This window comes from Danio rerio, chromosome 2 (assembly GCF_052040795.2).
Source record: "Danio rerio strain M-AB ecotype USA chromosome 2, GRCz13ab, whole genome shotgun sequence".
NCBI classification, from domain to species: Eukaryota; Metazoa; Chordata; class Actinopteri; order Cypriniformes; family Danionidae; genus Danio; species Danio rerio.
The window spans coordinates 23,929,252-23,949,504 of record NC_141022.1 but is presented as its reverse complement, the minus strand read 5'-3'; the positions used below and the strand labels follow the sequence as shown (position 1 = coordinate 23,949,504).

General features: G+C 34.8%; 1 protein-coding gene across 6 annotated transcripts in view; it reads left to right on the top strand.

Annotated features, from left to right (window-relative positions):
• Positions 1–605: 605 nt before the first annotated feature.
• Positions 606–20,253, top strand: part of si:ch211-267e7.3 — a 47,162-nt gene continuing 27,514 nt past the window's right edge. The window contains exons 1-6 of one of the 6 annotated variants that reach the window (XM_087240698.1): positions 606–755; positions 6,640–6,777; positions 14,855–14,930; positions 15,128–15,230; positions 15,534–15,679; positions 18,133–18,256. In XM_087240698.1, coding sequence (XP_087096824.1) covers positions 748–755; positions 6,640–6,777; positions 14,855–14,930; positions 15,128–15,230; positions 15,534–15,679; positions 18,133–18,256 — 595 coding nt within the window. In that variant the 5' untranslated portion in view covers positions 606–747. Of the gene's footprint in view, positions 756–6,634; positions 6,778–12,537; positions 12,819–14,854; positions 14,931–15,127; positions 15,231–15,533; positions 15,680–18,132; positions 18,257–20,253 lie in introns of those variants that run through there. The other 5 variants (XM_087240697.1, XM_087240701.1, XM_087240699.1 and 2 more) reach the window with 5 other exon arrangements.

Genomic DNA, 20,253 nt, shown 5'->3' with positions numbered 1-20,253 from the left:
AAGCTGAGGTCAGCTCAGGTAAAAAATATAGTGTTGAAATAATAAAATGTTAAAAAGATTATTATCTAGCCTAAGTTAAAAAAAATTACTTTTAATATGAGTAACTAACTTAGTAAAATTACAGTAAATGTTGGGAGTTTTGGGATAATGGTGTTTAAATAATAACATTTAACATCTAAAAGAGAACATGTTACACCCATTGCACATAATAAAGGTTTCGAAAAACTCCAAATGCTACAGTGACCCTAAAAACACACTTATTTCCCAAATGTTTAGCCCAAATTAATTGCATGTCATGTGAAACTACAATAGTCTAACAGGCTAGGTTACAAAGCAGGTAATTCTAAATGAGTAGCCTTTGTCTTGGTCCTGTTATTAGTCGCCTACTAGTTTACTCAAAGCATTCACATGACTAATGAAGGCAAACTTCTGTTTCTGGATCCTCAAGGATGCTGTACTTTGAAATCCACAAGGTCAATCTCCAGTGGGTCCGGCCAGCCCCCTTTTCTACTGCTTTGCTTTGCTTTTCTTCTCTTCCAGCAGGTTGTAAAGCGATTAATGCATCAAGGGTTTCGTTCAAAGTGCGAGCCCCTCTCTCTCTTTTCAGTCTGTGGTGAAGATCAGGGGGGCGAGGTCTGCTTGTGCTCAAATGAACCATGTACTGTCTCTGGACGGCAAGAGTCGGACACACTCTACTACCATACTTTCTCATACACGTATGGATTATTAATACAGCAGCAGGTGTAAATGTTAAGGTAAATCGCGTTCATTTTTGTGTATATCGCTGTGAAACAGTGTTTGGGCTTGAAGTCGTAAGCTTCATCTTTGAATAAGCGCTCAGTTACAAACGCCGGTTACAATGCGGGAAACAGAGGAGGTTCTGTGACTCAAACTTTCACGCCAAAAACCGCTTACGTTGACGGCATTGCTGTTTCATGCCATGTTTTGTGTTGATTTATGTTGTGGATATCATAGCCCGATTGTAGTTTTTATGTCTGGGAATTTCGCTGCACAATATTGTTACTTAGGCTATTTTATTGAGATTATTTAAACCGCACGCACGTTTTTGACAATTCGCGAGTTAAAGCGAGATTTCACAAATCACGAGGATTAATTGTTGGTACTTTTTTTCAAAGTGGCTTCTAAACTCTGTACCGATGACAACTTTTCTCTGTTGCATGTTTTGAGTCAGGAGTAAGTTGAATCGAGGTGAATCTACTGAGCGATGTGAATTGCGAATCATTTCCACGAATCGGTTCGTTCGAACAGTTTGGCTGTGTACGAAGTTGCATGCTTCCCTACTTCATGTGAAAAACAGTAGGCTATGTGTATAAGAAGTACATCCAATTTTAAAGTAAGAGAGTTGACAAAATACTTTTGAAGGGTGTAGCGCTTATATTTACAATTTTACAAGCCCATCTGGCCATAGAAGATGATTTGTGAATGGCAGCAAAGCAATGATGCTGGTGGTCTGTGGTCATGTAATGACTGTAGTAAGTCAAACTATTGTGAACATGCTTTTATAGAACTTGCAAAGTAATTACTCAATGATGTATTAGATTTTGCCTTCATTTTTATTGGAACTTGTTTAAAGACAAATTCATCAAATAAGCAAATTACGTACGTAGACCAGTTCTGCATGTTTGCGGCATATTTTGTATGATTATTATGCTTTTTAGAGGGTTTTTTTCTAGAATCCTTTTTTTCAAGATTTAACTTATATAATATAAATATAATTTGAATTCATAGTAAAAATCTGGCTGAAACATTTGTGGAGATGTTTAAATTGGTGTTGATTGGCTGGTATTACATATTGTAATCATAACATGTTTATAAAATAGTATGTTTATTTTGCTTATTAGAGGGTTTGTTTTCTAGAAACCTTGATGTAGTAAAGATTCAGCTCATATAATATAAATATAATTTGACTTTATAGTAAATATCTGGCTGAAATGTTTTTGGAGATGTTTAAATTGGCGTTGATTGGCTGGTTTTACATATTATAATCATTACATTTTCATTAAACTGTTATTCAATTAAGTTGTATTTTTTGTCAATATTTTTGCTATTATGCTTACATTATCTACGGTGGCCGGGAAGTGCAAAACAACAATAAAATGTGTGAAACACTTTTACAAAGCTCGAGACAAATTTATATTTTGAAAAACATTTTTACCAATGATCAGACACAATTCCCGGCCACCGTACATGTTTCTATATTCACTGAATTCCAGTTGGGATTAATTCAACTCTCATGGGCACTTTAGAGTGAGAACAAACATGGCTGCCAATCTGAAGGGTCGTTTTAAAACAAAATGCTCAAAACCTGCCACTTCAAAGAGCCCTTTGGAATTAAAGATTTCAAAGGGTACAAGTGATGGACATTTTTTCCCCTCATAAATTTTTGCACACTTTGATTTTTGACCCAGATAATGCAGAAGTGTATTAAAAAAACAAACATTTTAGGGCATAGGAACAAGCCCTTCAGAAAGGAATACAGCCATTGAATTGAGAAATGCTGATTAAGTTTTTTTTTTCAAAGTGAAAAAGATCTGTATCAAAACAAAATTTAGTTCATGAATTGGACATTGTTACAAAGTAAAGCTTTGCATCCTGCTATGGTTGTCCATAAATAGAGCATTCCCATTGTCTCACTTGTTTAGTCTAACATTTATGGGTGTTTTATTTGAAAGCAATATTGCACTTTTGCTATAAAATTTGTTTGTTACTTGGAGCATTAATGACCAGCTTGACCTGACCGGCGCCGTGTTCAAGCATTAGCAGACTAAACTTAGCTGAAGTGACATTTCAAAACTCATTGGGCCCATGTGGTCTCCCTGGGGGGGCCTCCAGTTTAGGACTGCATTAGAAAGGGGGAAAAGACTATTGTCTATTTAGAATCCAAACATCCAGAGGGCATTCAGATAAAAAACATATGGGCATGCAGACTCTTGTTTGGACAAGATCCCCTTAAGATCCCCTGTGTTTGGGGTGGGGGACACTCAACTAACTCTGGCCAAGTTGTTTGGGTTTGTAGGGGTCTGCCAAACCCCCTTACTACCAAACATCCCGTTATGCTTTTCTTCAAGCCTGCAGTAATAGTCAGTATTCTTGCTTTAGGAGTCTTATTGTTAAACCATATTCTACTGTAGTTCTGGTTTAAAGTGACTCATTTTACATAAAAGAAAGTAAGTACACAACTATGTCAAATGTCACTTTCAAACAAGCGGATTTCCTGCTTAAATATACCATAACTTTCCAAATGTCAGTGAGTGCACTAAATAGAGCACTATTCAGGATGGGTCAACGGGTGCACAGAGCTCTGGGAAGAAAATGGTCTTTGTGTAAATCTGCCTCTTTATACCAAAATACAAATGTTGACCATTAAAGCTGGTTTGAGATCATCCATGCTGGGCAGCTCTTCTCTTTAAGAGCTTCACAAGACTCTCCATGGAGCCGTGCCTGTGTTGTGTTAAAGTTCACTGATGCACGGTTTGAAGAGGAGCGATTAACCTGCTGTCTAGACAACAGGAGTCTGCTTAATTTGCCTACAGTCGCTGACCCTTTTATCTGGGCCGTTAGGGAGGCTCCATCCACCTTCAGCTCCATCTTTTTCTTTAAAGTGCCCTCCACTTGTCCCTGATTCTCTCAAGTCACAAGGCCTGTCTCACATTTAATTTCTTGGCTTTTCTATTTGTTTTTTTTATGAAACTTTATAGTGTAGACAGCCAGCCTGTTTTCAATTTTAATCTATGTTTATCTTTACTGTTTATAATATAACTTGACTTCTAGTTGAACATTTGGCATCAGTAGAAGATTACACTTATTTTATCAAAATAAAATATGACCATGCCTTGATTTTTAATTATTTAAATTGGACAGTAAGGTCTGACTTTGCTTAGACAAAAGTCTTGTCACTTAACAGAAATAATGTACAGTATAGGATATAAAGTAATGGTGCAGTGGAAAAAGAATGAATATTGTGTATGACTCCCATGATCTTGGAAGACTGCATCCATACATCTCTGCAATGACTCAAATAACTTATTAATAAACATATCTGGAATGACAAAAAGAAAGCATTCTTGCAGGACTCCCATTCATTAAAATTCATTGGACTATCTTCATTGAATTTTCTTCATCTTACCCCAGACATGCTCAATAATGTTCATATCTGGTGAGTGGGCTGGCCAATCCTGGAGCACCTTGACCTTCTTTGCTTTCAAGAACTTTGATGTGGAGGCTGAAATATGAGAAGGAGCGCTATCCTGCTGAAGAATTTGCCCTCTACTGGGGTTTGTAATGTAATGGGCAGCACAAATGTCTTGATACCTCAGGCTGTTGATGTTGCCATCCGGTCTGCAGATCTCTTGCATGCCCCCATACTGAATGTAACTTCAAACCATGATTTTCCTTCACCAAACTTGACTGATTTCTGTCAGAATCTCAGGTCCAAGCAGATTACAATAGGTCTTCTTCAGTATGTGATGATTGGGTTTAATTTTTGTCAGATTGTATATATATATATATATATTTATCAGAATTATTAACCCCTCTGAATTATTAGACTGCTTGTCCCCCATACTACTTAACATACTACATAAATATACTACTTAACATACTACATAAATAACGTCCCATTTATGTAGTTAACTTAGGAACTGACACCTTTAGCTAGGACAGACTATTGTGCATAGTTTTTTTTAAAGAAAAGTTTTGTTGAATAATCATTTTTTATTTATTTGTTTATTTTTGGTGTGGCCAGAGAAAAAAAAAGGTAAATCCTTAGTGTTGTTGAGTTATGTGAAACAATAACTAATTGCAATACAACACCATAAAACCAAAACCCATTTGCTCATGCTTATTTAACAAGTGCTCTTGTGGAGATAACACAAAACCTATATTAAGTAATTTTAGCATGCCAAAGTCAAATGTATGCATACATATATAATTTCCGTACAACAAAATTGTAGTTAGTGAAAATGGTGAGTGGCTTGTGATCAAAACATTTAGCGTCAAGCCCTGTTTATAATTCAAGTGTAACGGATATGGTTTAAGTTTAGTGAACTTAAATATTGAAGTTGACTTTCTCATTCACACATACAACTAATTTTGGTCCACAATAACCAATTCCACACTCATTTACCACATCTCTTTGTGGGAAACCATTGCAAACCCACATGAATACAATGAGAACATGTAAACTTCACACAGAAATGCCTACTAGCCCAGTCGGGAATCAATTAAGAAACTTTCTTGCAGTGAGGCAACAGTGCTAACCACTGAGCCACCATGGACCGTGTTCATTTTAAGTAGTATGGCTTATTTAATACTAAAAACAGGTTTTTGAAGTCTGCAAAGTTTCACCCAGAAGATGGTGTCTATATATATCTATATCTATATATATATATATATATATATATATATATATATATATATATATATATATATATATATATATATATATATATATATCAGAATTATTAGCCCCTCTGAATTATTAGACTGCTTGCCCCCCCCCCCCCCCAATTCCTGTTTAACGGAGAAACAATTTTTTCAACATATTGCTAAGCAAAATAGTTTTAATAACTAATTTCTAATAACTGATTTATTTTATTTTTGCCATGATGACTGTAAATGATATTTTACTAGATATTTTTCAAGACACTTCTATACAGCTTAACTAGGCAGGTTAGGGTAATTAGGCAAGTTATTGTATAACATTGGTTTGTTCTGTAGATTATCAAGAAAAAATATAGCTTAAAGGGGCTAATAATTTTGTCCCTAAAATGGTGTTTAAAAAATTAAAAACTGCTTTTATTCTAGCCGAAATAAAACAAATAAGACTTTCTCCAGAAGAAAAAATATTATCAGACATACTGTGAAAAATTCCCTACTCTGTTAAACATCATTTGGAAAATATTTAAAAAAGAAGAAAAAAATTAGCAGAAGGCCAATAATTCTGACTTCAACTGTATCTTGCTTTTACATCATTCAACATTTTTTCTACTTAAACTTTTTTCTCAATGTTTTATTCCTGATAACAGAAAAATGTGTAATTATTTATTTAAATGTTGTTAATGAGACAAGTCATTGGAAAACAGTGGTTTGTTCTGTATAGCTGATCATTAAAAAACCTAAGGGGGCTAATAATAATGACCTCAAGTTTTTACATTTATTTATTTATTTATTTATTTTTCCAGCCAAAGTAAAATATTTTAGATTTTCTCTAAAAGATAAATATAATAGGCAATTCTGTGAAAAATGTTGTTACTCTGTTAAATATCATAGGAATTACTAGAAAAAGAACAAATTTTACACTGGAGGGCTAATAATTTTGTCTTTAACCTACATTTATTACACTGTATATTCTCTCGAAAAGCACTCTCTCTTAAAATTACAGTATGCAAATGAAAGGTTTTCTAGTAAAATCTTTCATTGAAAAACCAGTTCACTGCTGAAACCAAGATTGCACCTCTACGACATTTGACTAATATTAGTGCCTTGAGAGTCATGACAGCTTTTATCCACAAGTTACACAGAGAAGTGCTTGTGCCTGACAATAATTGCCATTGTTTACACATTTTCCATGTTATCATGCAGCAGTGAAGCACTGTGTCTCTGTCTCTGCCAGGACAGCAGTGAGGGGAGGGAGGATTTGCAGAGGCATCCAGACGAGGTAGCGCAGTGGTGGGGTGAATGGAGCAGCTGGTCCACCTGTTCCCGTACCTGTGGAGGAGGAGTGCGCTCTCAGGAACGTCACTGTCTGCAACAGAGGTGAAACTAGCACATGGGAATGTTCACATCCAGCTCGCCCTTAGGAAAAAAGACCTAATTAGAAGTGACAGGTCTGATGCTTTGTGCAAGACTTTGCGCTTTGGGTTAAGAGATGTCAATTTGACCTTGGTCTGAACCCACTTTTCACACTGGGTAATGTCACTCACGATCAACTTGTAGGTCACAAAATTCATTTAATGTGGGATTATTTGGCCCCGAATGCTCATGCTCTGTTTCATGTTTCTGCTTTGACTTTTTAATTAAAAGGATAGGTCTCACCAAATTGAACATTATTCTTGTACTTTTTTCTTTCTTTCTACTGAACACACACAGAAACAAGATATTTTGAAGAATGTGCTCAATTGTTTCTGGTCCCCATTTGTCTCATTCTTTTCTGTACTGTGTAGCGGGGACTACACTATAAAATGGTGCTAAATAGCACTAAAAGTTATTGTTTGACATGTAGCAATAGGACAACCTCTTTAAGTGCTAGCAAACATATCTTTTTAAGAGGATGCTACTGTATATAGCACCTTAAACAGCCCAAAGAATGACTAGAGTCATTACCGGACAATAAGGATGCCCATCGAGAAGAAGCACAACTGACAAAATCAACCATGTTTGCGCAGACAGTGCAGAGGACTCTAGTGTCGCGTGCACAGCTGATGTGCGTGGGTGTTTAAATGCTTTCGCGCTTTTGTTTACTTGCGCGAAGCAACCATACCTGGAAACACAACTGATGTGATTGGTTCTCTTTAACATAGAATAGACAAAAAAGCGATAGCATTGGTTTAATAAGAGAATAACGTCCCATTTTGTAGTTAACTTAGGAACTGACACCTTTAACTAGGACAGACTACTGTGCATAGTTTTTTTAAAAGAAAAGTTTTGTTGAATAAAAACTGTATGTACACAACTTTATTTTGCTTATTTTAAAAATTTCAAATTATTTTGTATTTCTATTAAATTTGTGGCAAAATAAATCATTTTTTATTTATTTGTTTATTTTTGGTGTGGCCAGAGAATAAAAAGGTAAATCCTTAGTGTTGAGTTATGTGAAACAATAACTAATTGCAATACAACACCATGAAACCAAAACCCATTTTATCATGCTTATTTAACAAGTGCTCTTGTGGAGATAACACAAAATCTAAATTAAGTAATTTTAGCATGCCAAAGTCAAATGTATGCATAACTATATAATTTCCTTACAACAAAATTGTAGTTAGTGAAAATGGCGAGTGGCTTGTGATCAAAACATTTAGCGTCAAGCCCTGTTTATAATTCAAGTGTAACGGATATGGTTTAAGTTTAGTGAACTTAAATATTGAAGTTGACTTTCTCATTCACACATACAACTAATTTTGGTCCACAATAACCAATTCCACACTCATTTACCACATCTCTTTGTGGGAAACCATTGCAAACCCACATGAATACATGGACAACATGTAAACTTCACACAGAAATGCCTACTAGCCCAGTCGGGAAACAATTCAGAAACTTTCTTGCAGTGAGGCAACAGTGCTAACCACTGAGCCACCATGTACCGTGTTCATTTTAAGTAGTATGGCTTATTTAATACTAAAAACAGGTTTTTGAAGACTGCAAAGTTTCACCCAGAAGCTGGTATCTGAGAAGAACCTCAAACACACACCACAACATTACAATGAGAAAGTGAGAGTCAGTGTTGCCGGAAACACCTGAATGTTTCCAGCCTCTACTACCTTCAGCTGATTCTTTATTTAAGTATAATACAGTAAGTTCAGCCAAGTAAGACTTTAATATATAAGTTGTCAACACATTCAATCCAGTTAAGTTAACATAACTCAAAATATTAATTGGCACAATATATTTTTTACAGTGTATGATTATGAACCAAAGAACTACATAGTGGTGCTAAATAGTTGCTATACGCAAAGATGAGGACAATCCTGTATGAAGGAGTTTACAGGAATCCCAGTGGCATATGCTGTGTATCAGTTAGGGATGCTAGAATTTTCTGTGATGTTATCATTAACTAAAACTAAAAACTGATAAAAAATAAATGTTGTTAATTGAAAAGAGGCTGGTAAGTTTGAAAAACTAAAACCGTATAAAAATAGGACTGTAGGGCTCAAATGGTACGGTTCCCACAATACTAGATTATCACGATTCTTGCGCCACGATACAATATTGTTGTGATTTCAAATTTCTTGCTATGTTCTGCAATATTTTTTCATTTTATTACATTTTCCAACTTCCAATTACAGTATGTCTGAAAAAAGAAAACTTTGGCAACATCTGTTTTAGCTAAAAAAGGAAAGTTTGTTAATTTTACTACTATTTTATTACTGCAGTGCAAAATGGGATTGTCAAGCAGACAGATTGAGCAACACATTAATAAAAACCTGTCATAAATTCTTTGTGCATTTTTCTGAGATTCTGCTATCTTTATTTGACTAACTTACATGCTGAAGGTGATATGGTTCACCAGAAAAAAAAATGTAGTTCAAATCTACCATCTAGTGGTTTGTAAAGAAATTGATTTTATGATTCAAACAAATATTATCAATATGGCCTCAATATCAATATCAATCGTATCATCTCAGAAAATATTGTGAAACTATGCTGTAAGCAATACTAAGAACATTATGCTCTGTAACAAATATCAGATTTTAACAAATCGATAAAATGCTATGGTAAATGCCTGTAACTGATGGACTGTGAGTTTCCTCACTATATTCAGTTAATTACCATAAATTGACTGATTGATTTTTATAATTCCCTATTTGACATAGCACATTTGATTCTTTGTTATTGATATGTAGGTAAAATGGATTATTGTTTCATCTAGGAAAAATGTAAGCATCAATAAATTCATTAATTAATTTTCTTTTCAGCTTAGTCCTGAAGGTTGCTGGTTCGAGTCCCGACTGGGTCATTTTGCATTTCTGTGTGGAGTTTGCATGTTCTCCCTGTGTTCGTGTGGGTTTCCTCTGGGTGCTCTGTTTTCCCCAACAGTCCAGACATGTGGTATAGGTGAATTAAATAAGCTAAATTGGCATGTGTGTAAATGCAAGAGTGTATGGGTGTTTCCCAGTTCTGGGTTGTGGCTGGAAGAGCATCCACTGTTTAATAACGTACTTATAATAACAGTATACTTATAATTATATAATGATATATTGCGTATTAACACGTATTAACGAAAAGAAAATGAATGAATGAATGAACTAACAATAAACATGGCAGAATTTCTTATAACCTTAACTTGATGTGACTTTAATTTAATGTGACGTATTCATATTATATACTTTAGTTTCATTTTCTTCAAAGAAAGAGATTGACAGCTGAACTTTTCTATTCCATTAAGATGAACCATCTATAAATCAACATTTGTATATCAGGGGGCAGACTATCCCATGTAAACCCTCACATGACAAATGTGGAAGTGGGAGCGAATTCCCCCATGACTTATATCCTGAAGAGCACCCAGAGGAATGTCATGTGGAATGAACATCCATCCAGTGACCCACACGACACAGGCAGTTTTGCTCCGAATGGCAAACAAATTTATAAAATGGCTTTTAGACCAAATGGTCAAACATTTTGGGGAGATTGGGCTGGAGATAAGAGCTTGAGTTGAGCCAGTCCAGCTGGCTCCCATTAGCACGTCCCAGTGTGGTGGAAGCAGAGAAAGGTGTGTGAGTGTGGGGGAAGGGGACGGAGAGCCTCAAAGATGAGGACAATCCTGTATGGAGCAGTTTACAGGGGTACCGGCTGCATATGCTATGTACCAATTAGGGATGCTAAAATCTTCTGTGCTATTATCAGTATCTAAAAGTAAAAACAGTTAAAATGTAAAAAAAACTGTTAAAATTTGCTATTTGGGGACACAAAACGGGAGATGAATCTTAAATACTGGAAACTCGCGGAAAAAACAGGAATGTTGGCAGCTTTGATTAGACCAGTGCTAACTTGCATGGAGCAACAAGGGCCAGTTCTGTCCTATACAGCCTTTTTTTAATACTAATGATTTAAAAATAAATTAATACAAGTTACGGTAACAAATGTGAATGCTACAAAAGTTAGTTGATAATCCATTCATATATATATATATATATATATATATATATATATATATATATATATATATATATATATATATATATATGTACATTGACACGAGGTCACAAGTCAAGTGTCCCACCAGTGACGATATACAGCCTTATCGCACTGCTATGAGTATGATATTGCATTTATACAACAGTTCAATGACATAATCATGTATATATAATGTTATTGTAAGAATATAAGGAAGAAAATTAAACCATATTGCTAAACAGTTAATACAAGTTTTTTTTAGATGTATTTGTTGGTTGTACAAATTGACCATAGCTTTACATCGACAATTGGTGAAAATTAAGACCTGTTTAAAAGTATTTAAGACCCACAACATCATATCTCAGTGAATTTAATACTTTTTTAGGGCTTAAATTCAGTTTTTGAAATTCAAGACTTTTTAAGACCCCGTGGACACCCTGAAAAAACTACAACTTTTTTCCCCTTTGAACACAATATATTTTATTTTGAGAAACATTTAAATATTTTGGAGCAGTACACTTGTCAGGCTAAACAATTCAAATGAATCATTGACTTCTGCTGTCTTCATTAGTGTCAAAGCACAGATTTCTGCACAATTTAAAAATGTCGTCTTTGTATATTTTTTTCTGATGGAGATACTGTTGTCCTAAAAAAAGTAAATAAAAAACATACTTTACACATACAAAATTTTGGCGGTTTTATAACCTTGACTTTTTGAAACTGCATATATATATATATATATATATATATAAATATATATATATATAAATATATATATATATATATATATATATATATATATATATATATATATATATATATATATATATATATATATATATTTTTTTTTTTTTATAAATAATGATTTGGTGATATTGGATATTTCACTGCACAGCTAATGTCCAATATAACTTTTGCCTAAAGATTTAAAAGTCCTAAAAACAGATCTTGGGCCCTATCATACACCCGGCGCAATGTGGCGCAAGGCACAATGCTATTGTTATTTGCTATTTTTAGCTTGGCGCAAGGGTCATTTTGAGGCATTGCGCCACGCTGTTTAAATAGCAAATGCATTTGCGCTCATAAGTGCACCCATAGGCGTTCTGGTCTAAAAAAACAGGCGTGTTGTGGTGCGTTGCTATTTTGAGAAACTGTAAATAGTCTGTTCTTTAGACCAGAACAAAGTCGGTCTATTGTCTGGCACAGAGTGCGCCTGGCTTACACACTACACACAAGATATAGAGCAATACGCAAATATCTTTACATATGAAAAAGATATAATATATTAAGGATATATATATATATATATATATATATATATATATATATATATATATATATATATATATATATATATATATATATAGGATATAAATATAAATGATTAAAATATTACAAAACATATTATTTTCTTGCTTACATGAATTTAAAGGGGTGGTCCACTACGATATTATATTTTAAACTTCAGTTGATTTGTAATGTAGCTGTGTGAACATAAACAGCATCTCTGAATGTAAAATATTCAAAGTTTAATGCAAAGGGAGACCTTGATTTGTACAGAGTTAGCTTAGCAACGCCTACAATTAACGAATTTTGGGGACTACAAAAAATACTTCCGCCCCCTGTGAGATCACAAAAGTTCGTTATTGCGCATCCCACACTGCGCAGGTAAAGGCCGTGGCCAGAGGCGCTGTAACGTTACTGCAGAGAGAGAAATGCCATCCTGCTGTTTCCACAGAGCTGTTCTGTTTCTGTTGTTGGGCTTCCAAATGACACGACCCAAACACAGAAGTGCTTACAGTTCAATATTAATTATGTTCCAGAGAACTATAAAATACATAGCAAGCATGATTTGACAAAACACAGCTTCCAGAATCTCTCCCAGTTCAGTGCTGGATTCAGTTAAAATCTCCTCAAAGATGGAGCAAGGAGACGCTGTGAACTCTGAGTCATGACCTGTAAGTGTTTTTATTTGTTAAAATTGATCATGACATGTACAGTGTCTAACTTTAACGGTGTGTTGTAGCAAAGATGTAAACAACGGGAAATTATGGTAACCGCTAACGACTTAGCTAACGTTACAAATCCATATTTATCAAACGGCTGTAAACGCACACACACACACATACACATACACGCACTCTTGGCCAGCACCTGCGTCTCTCTGTGTGAGACGGCAGAGTTTCTCTCTATAGGCAGCTATGCTATGCGTTTTACAACTCGGACAATAAAGTCGCAAAAGATATGTGAACGATTCATGTTACTTACACAGGCATATTCCGCATATGCATGAAAGACGTCCTGTAACGCGTTGATTTAAAAAAAATACAGCAATGATTTCCCAACTGGAGTGTAACATCAAAAACAAATCAATCCAGGCTCACAAAGGTCTCATCTCACATCTTGTGCTTTATTCTGTCACCACAGAAAATAACTTAATCCGAGCATGAGAGAAAAAGAACAATAAAAATCTCTCCCGCGCACATGCGCTTCTCGTGTTACAAATACTTCATCGTATACACGCATAAACACACTAAAAGGCACAGAAACAGTTAAAGGAGCCGCATCCCATTTTCACTCGTTACAGACACGTGTTGACTGACTGACTGACTGTTTACACAAAACGCGCGTGCTTGTCAGGGCGTGACGTGAAGCCGATCGGCGTATCACAGCATATTATGATGATGACCAATCAGAGTCACTTGAGGGTGGGCCTTTTAGAGGAACTAGGAAATATGACAGTCGTTTTCATGTTAGCTGAGTAGCTGTGTATAATCAAAGTGAGATTTATGAAAAAATAACACGATTTCCTTCAAGTTAAACATGAGCACACATTGCTTTGCATCTTATTAACACAACCAAGCCTTAAAAATAACATTCTGGACCACCCCTTTAAAAACCACTGCCTTGAATCCTTCATCTCGGGAGGCTTTTTCAGTTCATTCAATTTGCTTTTGTATAATGTTATTATTATTAGCAGTATTATTTATTATATCCATATTTATATTTGTTTTATTAAAAACAAGCTTAGATTTGTCCACCTGTCAGGTTTTAAACCATATGGGGCATAGCAGGTGTATTTGGAAATAACTCAGTATTTTGACCACACTTCGTTATTATTGTTCATTCATTTGTTTGCTGGAAATTAGAACTGAATTTAGAAATAGTTTTGAAACAAATATTTGCACTAAACAAACTAAATTAATTATTTATAGGCTAATTGATGTCTGTGCGTTAAGGTTTCCCTATCCTATCATTTTCCCTATCATGAGAGCAAAAGCGAAAGTGAACTTATTACGTCATGTTAATAGCAAATGCGCTTATGGCGCGACGCAGCTGGCTCTTAAAGGGAATGGGAGACGAGACTCTGATTGGTTTATTCTCAAAACACACCTATAACTCATTAGGAAAATAAACTCAACCCTTTTAGACCATGCGCCACGGCACAAAGCAGATTTTTCCGTCCTTATATTAGCACAAGTGGATTCTAACATGCCCTGAAAGCGTTTGCGCCCTGCGCTTTGCACTTTGCGCATGGACCGTCAAAATAGAGCCCTCAGTCTGAATATGACTCTTAAATTTAATTTATTTGAAACATTTCTAAATTAATATCTATATTTTAAAAACCTTTTGCTAACCTACTTTACTTTTAGATTTAAGCTTTATTTATTTACCTTTTTACCTATTTTTTAAAAACAGTATACTTTAGAACTTTTTATAATCCACTACAACATGAACATCTTTGATATGCATTTTTATCATACAGTAAGTGTTTAAATTGTGATACATTTTGATCTGTTGGGTTGATCCCTGCTGCGTAGTATAACATGTCCATAAACATGTCGCTACACTAACAATGTACTTCCACAAGAAGCATGGTGTTTTTTATTAACCACTATTGCATCAACAGTGACGTACTGCAGCTTTAATAAATGAGTAAAAATGTAACGTCTGATCATCAAGAAGCTCTAATTCATCAATGGCTTGTTTTCAGACTGACATCGACCCAAAACATCAACAGTTCTTTCTGCATTGGACCTTCAAAACAGTATCAGCTGTGCACAAATCAGGTACAACCTAATGCTTAAAGGCGTTTTCTGTATAATGAAAAGATAACCCATAATACTTTGACTATATTTCTGGGTGGAATACACCATCCCATCCATCTAGCATAACTGTGCATTTTTACGCATGTTAGCACGAAGCTGTTTGACCTGCTGCCTGGCTCACGAGCTGTGTCTTTATTGTTGTCTGGATGTTTGCCTAGCCGTGCCCAAACAGCAGAATCAGCTTCAAACAGCACCAGTGCTCTCAATTCAATGCCAAAGCCTTCAGCAGGAAGCACTATGAGTGGGTTCCACTTTATCCGGGTAAAAAAAACATCCTTCAGTGTTTTCTTTTTTTCCAGCCTTCTCTGTCTCTCTCCGTCTTCAGTCTTCTGAGTTCACTTGCCCTCCTTCCTCCTTTAGTGTTTTCGACTCTTCTGAATTTCTTGTCTTGGCTTCTGGCCAGCTCTATTATAGCTCACAGATGCCCCTTTAGGATTATTTCCTCAGCCTAGAGTCCCCATGCACAAAAGAGGCCTCTCAATGCCATAAAGACCTATTATCTGTAGAGGAACTCTCTAAATCCTTGATGGTAATGATGTTTTGCTGATGTCACCTCCTGTTCAGATGATTACATCAACATCTCCAATAAGCCATGTGACCTCCAGTGCACTACAACCACAGGGGAGAGGCAACTGCTGGTTCCTGCTCATGATGGGACGTTCTGCAGGGACGGCATTTACCAGGGGGTTTGCATTGAAGGCCAGTGTCAGGTGTGTCACCGTTGCAAAGTACACTGTCAAAAAAATGTTGGTTCTATGCTATTCCTTCATGTTGTCCCAACACTAATCTATTAATTTAACGTAATTGTTTTAACAAGTTTAGGTGGATTAAACATAAAAAAATTAAGTTTTCCCTGAAAAAATGAAAATTGCATTGTTTCAGATAATTTTAAATAAGTAGATTGAACAAGCAGCAAAAGTCATTGTTAAGTAAATTACTAATCTGCTTAAAAAGTAATGAAAGGAATTACTTTTCATTTGTTGTTATTTAATCAAAGTTACCTATACTGTAATTAGGCCAAGATGAAATCTGCAGATTTTGTTTTGTTTGATTTTTTGAAAAATCAAATTTTTCAAATTTTTTTTCAAATTTTGTGAAAAAAATCTGCTGATTTTTGTGGAATGATTTTGAGCCTGGTTTATACTTCTGCATCGAGTGATCTGCGTGCCACGTGACCCACGGCCAAGCCTTTTCTGTTGTTGTGCATTTATACTTCTCCATGCTGTTTGTGTTGCACCGCTATAACACTTCCGAAACGCTAGCTGGTAGCAGGTGTTTATGTTCCTCTGTGTCGAGTTTCTTTGCTTGTGTTTTGTTTTTTTATTGAGCGCTACCTAAATGTACAAGTGGCTCATGCTCGCTCACTTTGTGAGGGTGGGGGGTGTGTGGGGGGGACCAGCGGACGTGCAACAGCTTTATTAATAAGGTAAACACAAAACAAAACTGTATCCATCTGGAGCTTCTTTATGGGACTCGATACTTGTAAACACTCTCTTAAACAGGGTTCGCATGGCTCTCGGTCCTGCCCACACTCGTCAGCGATACCAAGCCGACCAATCAAACAGCTTGCAATGCGCGTCGTTGCGACGTGTAGTTACATTAATAAGAGGTGCGCATCAGCGCTGGGGACGGCCACAGCGAGGGCTATGTGTCCACGTGCAGGCTGCACTGGAGCAGACGCGTGCGCTTGATGCAGAAGTATAAATCAGCCTAAAGAGGTGAAATCCTAAAACCCAAAATTCATTTTCTTTTCGGCTTAGTTTCTTTTTTAATCTAGGGTCGCCACAGCAGAATGAACCGCCAACTTATCTAGCATATGTTTTATGCAGCGGATGCCCTTCTAGCCGCAACCCATTCCTAGGAAACATCCATACGCACTTATTCACACTCATACACTACAGACAATTTAGCCTACCCAATTCACCTGCAGAATGTCTTTGGACTTGTGAGGGAAACCGGAGCACCCGGAGGAAACTCATACGAACGCAGGGAGAACATGCAAACTCCACACAGAACCGCCAACTGACCCAGCCAAGGCTCGAACCAGCGACCTTCTTACTGTAAGGCGACAGCACTACCTACTGCGCCACTGCGTCGCCCCTAAAACCGAAAATAAAATAAAATAAAATAAACTTTCTTTTAAAGTGAATTTAAAAGTTACAGTGTTTATTTTGCTAGCTCATATTGTTGTTCTTAAGGTGAATAATTAATCCATTAAAGTTAATCCACTGTTTGTGGTGGTAATCTTCAATGAAAATTTGCTCATCATTTCAAGTGGGCGTCATTAGGTTGACATCAAGTTTGCTGTAAGGGAATGATGCGCAAAAGAAAGCCCCGCCCCCTACCCAATGTTCTGATTCAGCTGGATCCGTTTTATCAACATGCTGAAATAAAAGTCTCAGCTAAAGAAAGCCCTGTCCCCTACCCAATCTTCTGATTCAGCTGGATCCGTTTTATCAACGTACTGAAATAAAAGTCTCAGCTACTGTATATCCAGTTCAAGCTGACTTTAAGGGTTTACAATAAAAAAAGCTTACCATTTGTTTGGTAAACAAAGCTACAGCATGTCTCTTATATAAATCATCCACTAAAAGACAGAAAATATTACTTAAAAAAATATGTATATAAATTCTGTAAACATTTGCATATTATTAACAGTATTACTGAAATAATCATTGAAACTGAACAAAAGTATCTATTATCTTTTGTTATTAAAAGGGTGAATTTCTCTTTGTTTAGTTGTTTTTGTTATATTACTTAATGGAATGATATGTTTTAAAAAATATACTCATAGTTATTTATTAGAATGAGCACTCATTCATTAGATAATAACTATACACTATACTTATTATTATATTCTATTACTTATTCAACAGATCAAACTTGTTTGTATTATTGTATTGTTTTTTTTTTTATTTCATCCTTGTTGTGACTTGACCATAATGCTGATAACTGATAAATAGACAATATCCCTAATATTTAAATTAATAAATAAGTAAACTATTAATTTTTACATATATATTAAAACTCAAAAAGTAAAAAGGAATAATTGTTATGAAACAGTTAGTGTTTTCAATATAACCTTAAATGACCATTAGATGACAGCAAAGAGAATCTTTTAATATTATGCTCAACTCTAGCTGTTGTGTTGTTTTGATTGCAGGTAGTCGGGTGTGATGGGAAACTGTATTCCAGTAAAACCATAGACAAATGTGGAGTCTGTGGTGGAAACGGCGCTTCATGTTATCGTGTCTCAGGAACTTACCGGAAGGGGATCACACAGTTAGGTATACCTTTATGTTAACATTAAGGGTTAAATAGACCTCTTGTCAAATTTTGTTTGTTTTTTCACATATACATATAAATATTCTACCTATGTACCTATATATGTATATAGGTATATATATAAAGTTGAAGTCAGAATTATTAGCCCCCCCCTGAATTATTAGTCCCCCGTTTAATATAAGAATAGTCTTCAACACATTTCTAAACATAATAGTTTTAATAACTCATTTGTAATACCTGATTTATTTTATCTTTGCCATGATGACAGTAAATAATATTTGACTAGATATTTTTCAAGACACTTCTATACAGCTTAAAGTGACATTTGAAGGCAAAACTAGGTTATTTAGGTTAACTAGGCAGGTTAGGGTAATTAGGCAAGTTATTGTACACCGAAGGTTTGTTCTGTAAACTATCGGGGAAAAAAAGTAGCTTAAAGGGGTTTATAATTTTGTCTTTAAAATGGTGTTTAATAATAAATAATAATAACTGCTTTTATTCTAGCTGAAATAAAACAAATTAGACTTTCTCCATTAGAAAAAGATTATCAGACATACTGTGATTATTTCCTTGCTCTGTTAAACATCAGTGGGGAAACATTTAAAAAAGAAAAAAAAATTAAAAGGGGGGCTAATAATTCTGACTTCAACTGTGTGTGTGTGTGTGTGTGTGTGTGTGTGTGTGTGTGTACATGTTTTTGTGACATACAGTATCAGGACACAAATCTGTATAATGACATAGGTATGACACAGGTATTACAAAAAGGTGATGAAATATGAGGACATTGGTGACGTCCTCATTTCTGAAAATGCTTATAAATCCTACAGGATGAGTTTAATCAGACAGTAAAGCTGCACACAGTCTCCCGTGATGGTTGGGTTTAGGGGTGGGGTGGGGTGAGGGCAATATATATATATTTATATATATATATATATATATATATATATATATATATATATATATATATATATTATTTTTTTTGACTATATAGACTATATTTTTTGACTATATAGACACCATGTTCTTCCAAACCCTAAATAGTAATTTATGGATATATCCCTATATTGATTTGTGCTTTATAGTTACAGTCTTTAGCATAATTGAGAACACCCCATTTTAAAACTGTATGTTTTTATCCATTTCTCAGTTGATATAGGTAATATATTTTGATGCATTTGAACAAAACAGATTTATTAAACAGATGCATTTATTAAAATAAGGTTTTAGTCAAAAAAAACATTTTTAGAAATGATCTAAAAATCTGGGTTCTACACAATTCCTTCATCTTGTCCCAATCCAAATCAATTAAGCTAACTTAATTGTTTTTCCAAATTTAAGAAGATTGAACATAAACTACAGATTATAATGAATATTGAACATACAAAGGTTGTAATTTATAGCATTATTGGCTGCATAAAATAACAGCTTTTAGACATTTATATTAATGTTTTAACTTTAGAAGTGTTAACAAAGCAGTATTTGGTTATATAACTCTGATTTTCAGTTGCAACCAATGAAAATATTTGTTATTCTTAAAAAATGTCATGAAAAAATAAAAAATAAGAACTAAATGACTATTTTCTTTTTTTCATGTTAAAGTAAATGTTATCAAACCTTTATAAAATAAACTAAATAATTAGCATTTTTCTCAAACCTATAGCCAAAAACATCCAAGTATCCTTTTGTTTTTGAAACTATTGAAGAATGTTGACAGCCACACAGTTTTTATTCATATGTGACTGTGAACCCTGAAACATGGACATCGTATGTTGCATGAGTATATTTTTGCAATAGTTGTCAATTTTTTTACATTTTATTTTAAGTAAAGATCATGTTTTATGAAGATTTTTTTGTAAATTTGCTTTTGTAAATATATCTGAACTTAACTTTTGATTAATTTGCACTGCTAAGAGCTTAATTTTGACAACTTTAAAGCCAATTTTATAAATATTTAGATTTGTTGAACTCTCAGATTCCGGATTTTCAAATAGTTGTGTAT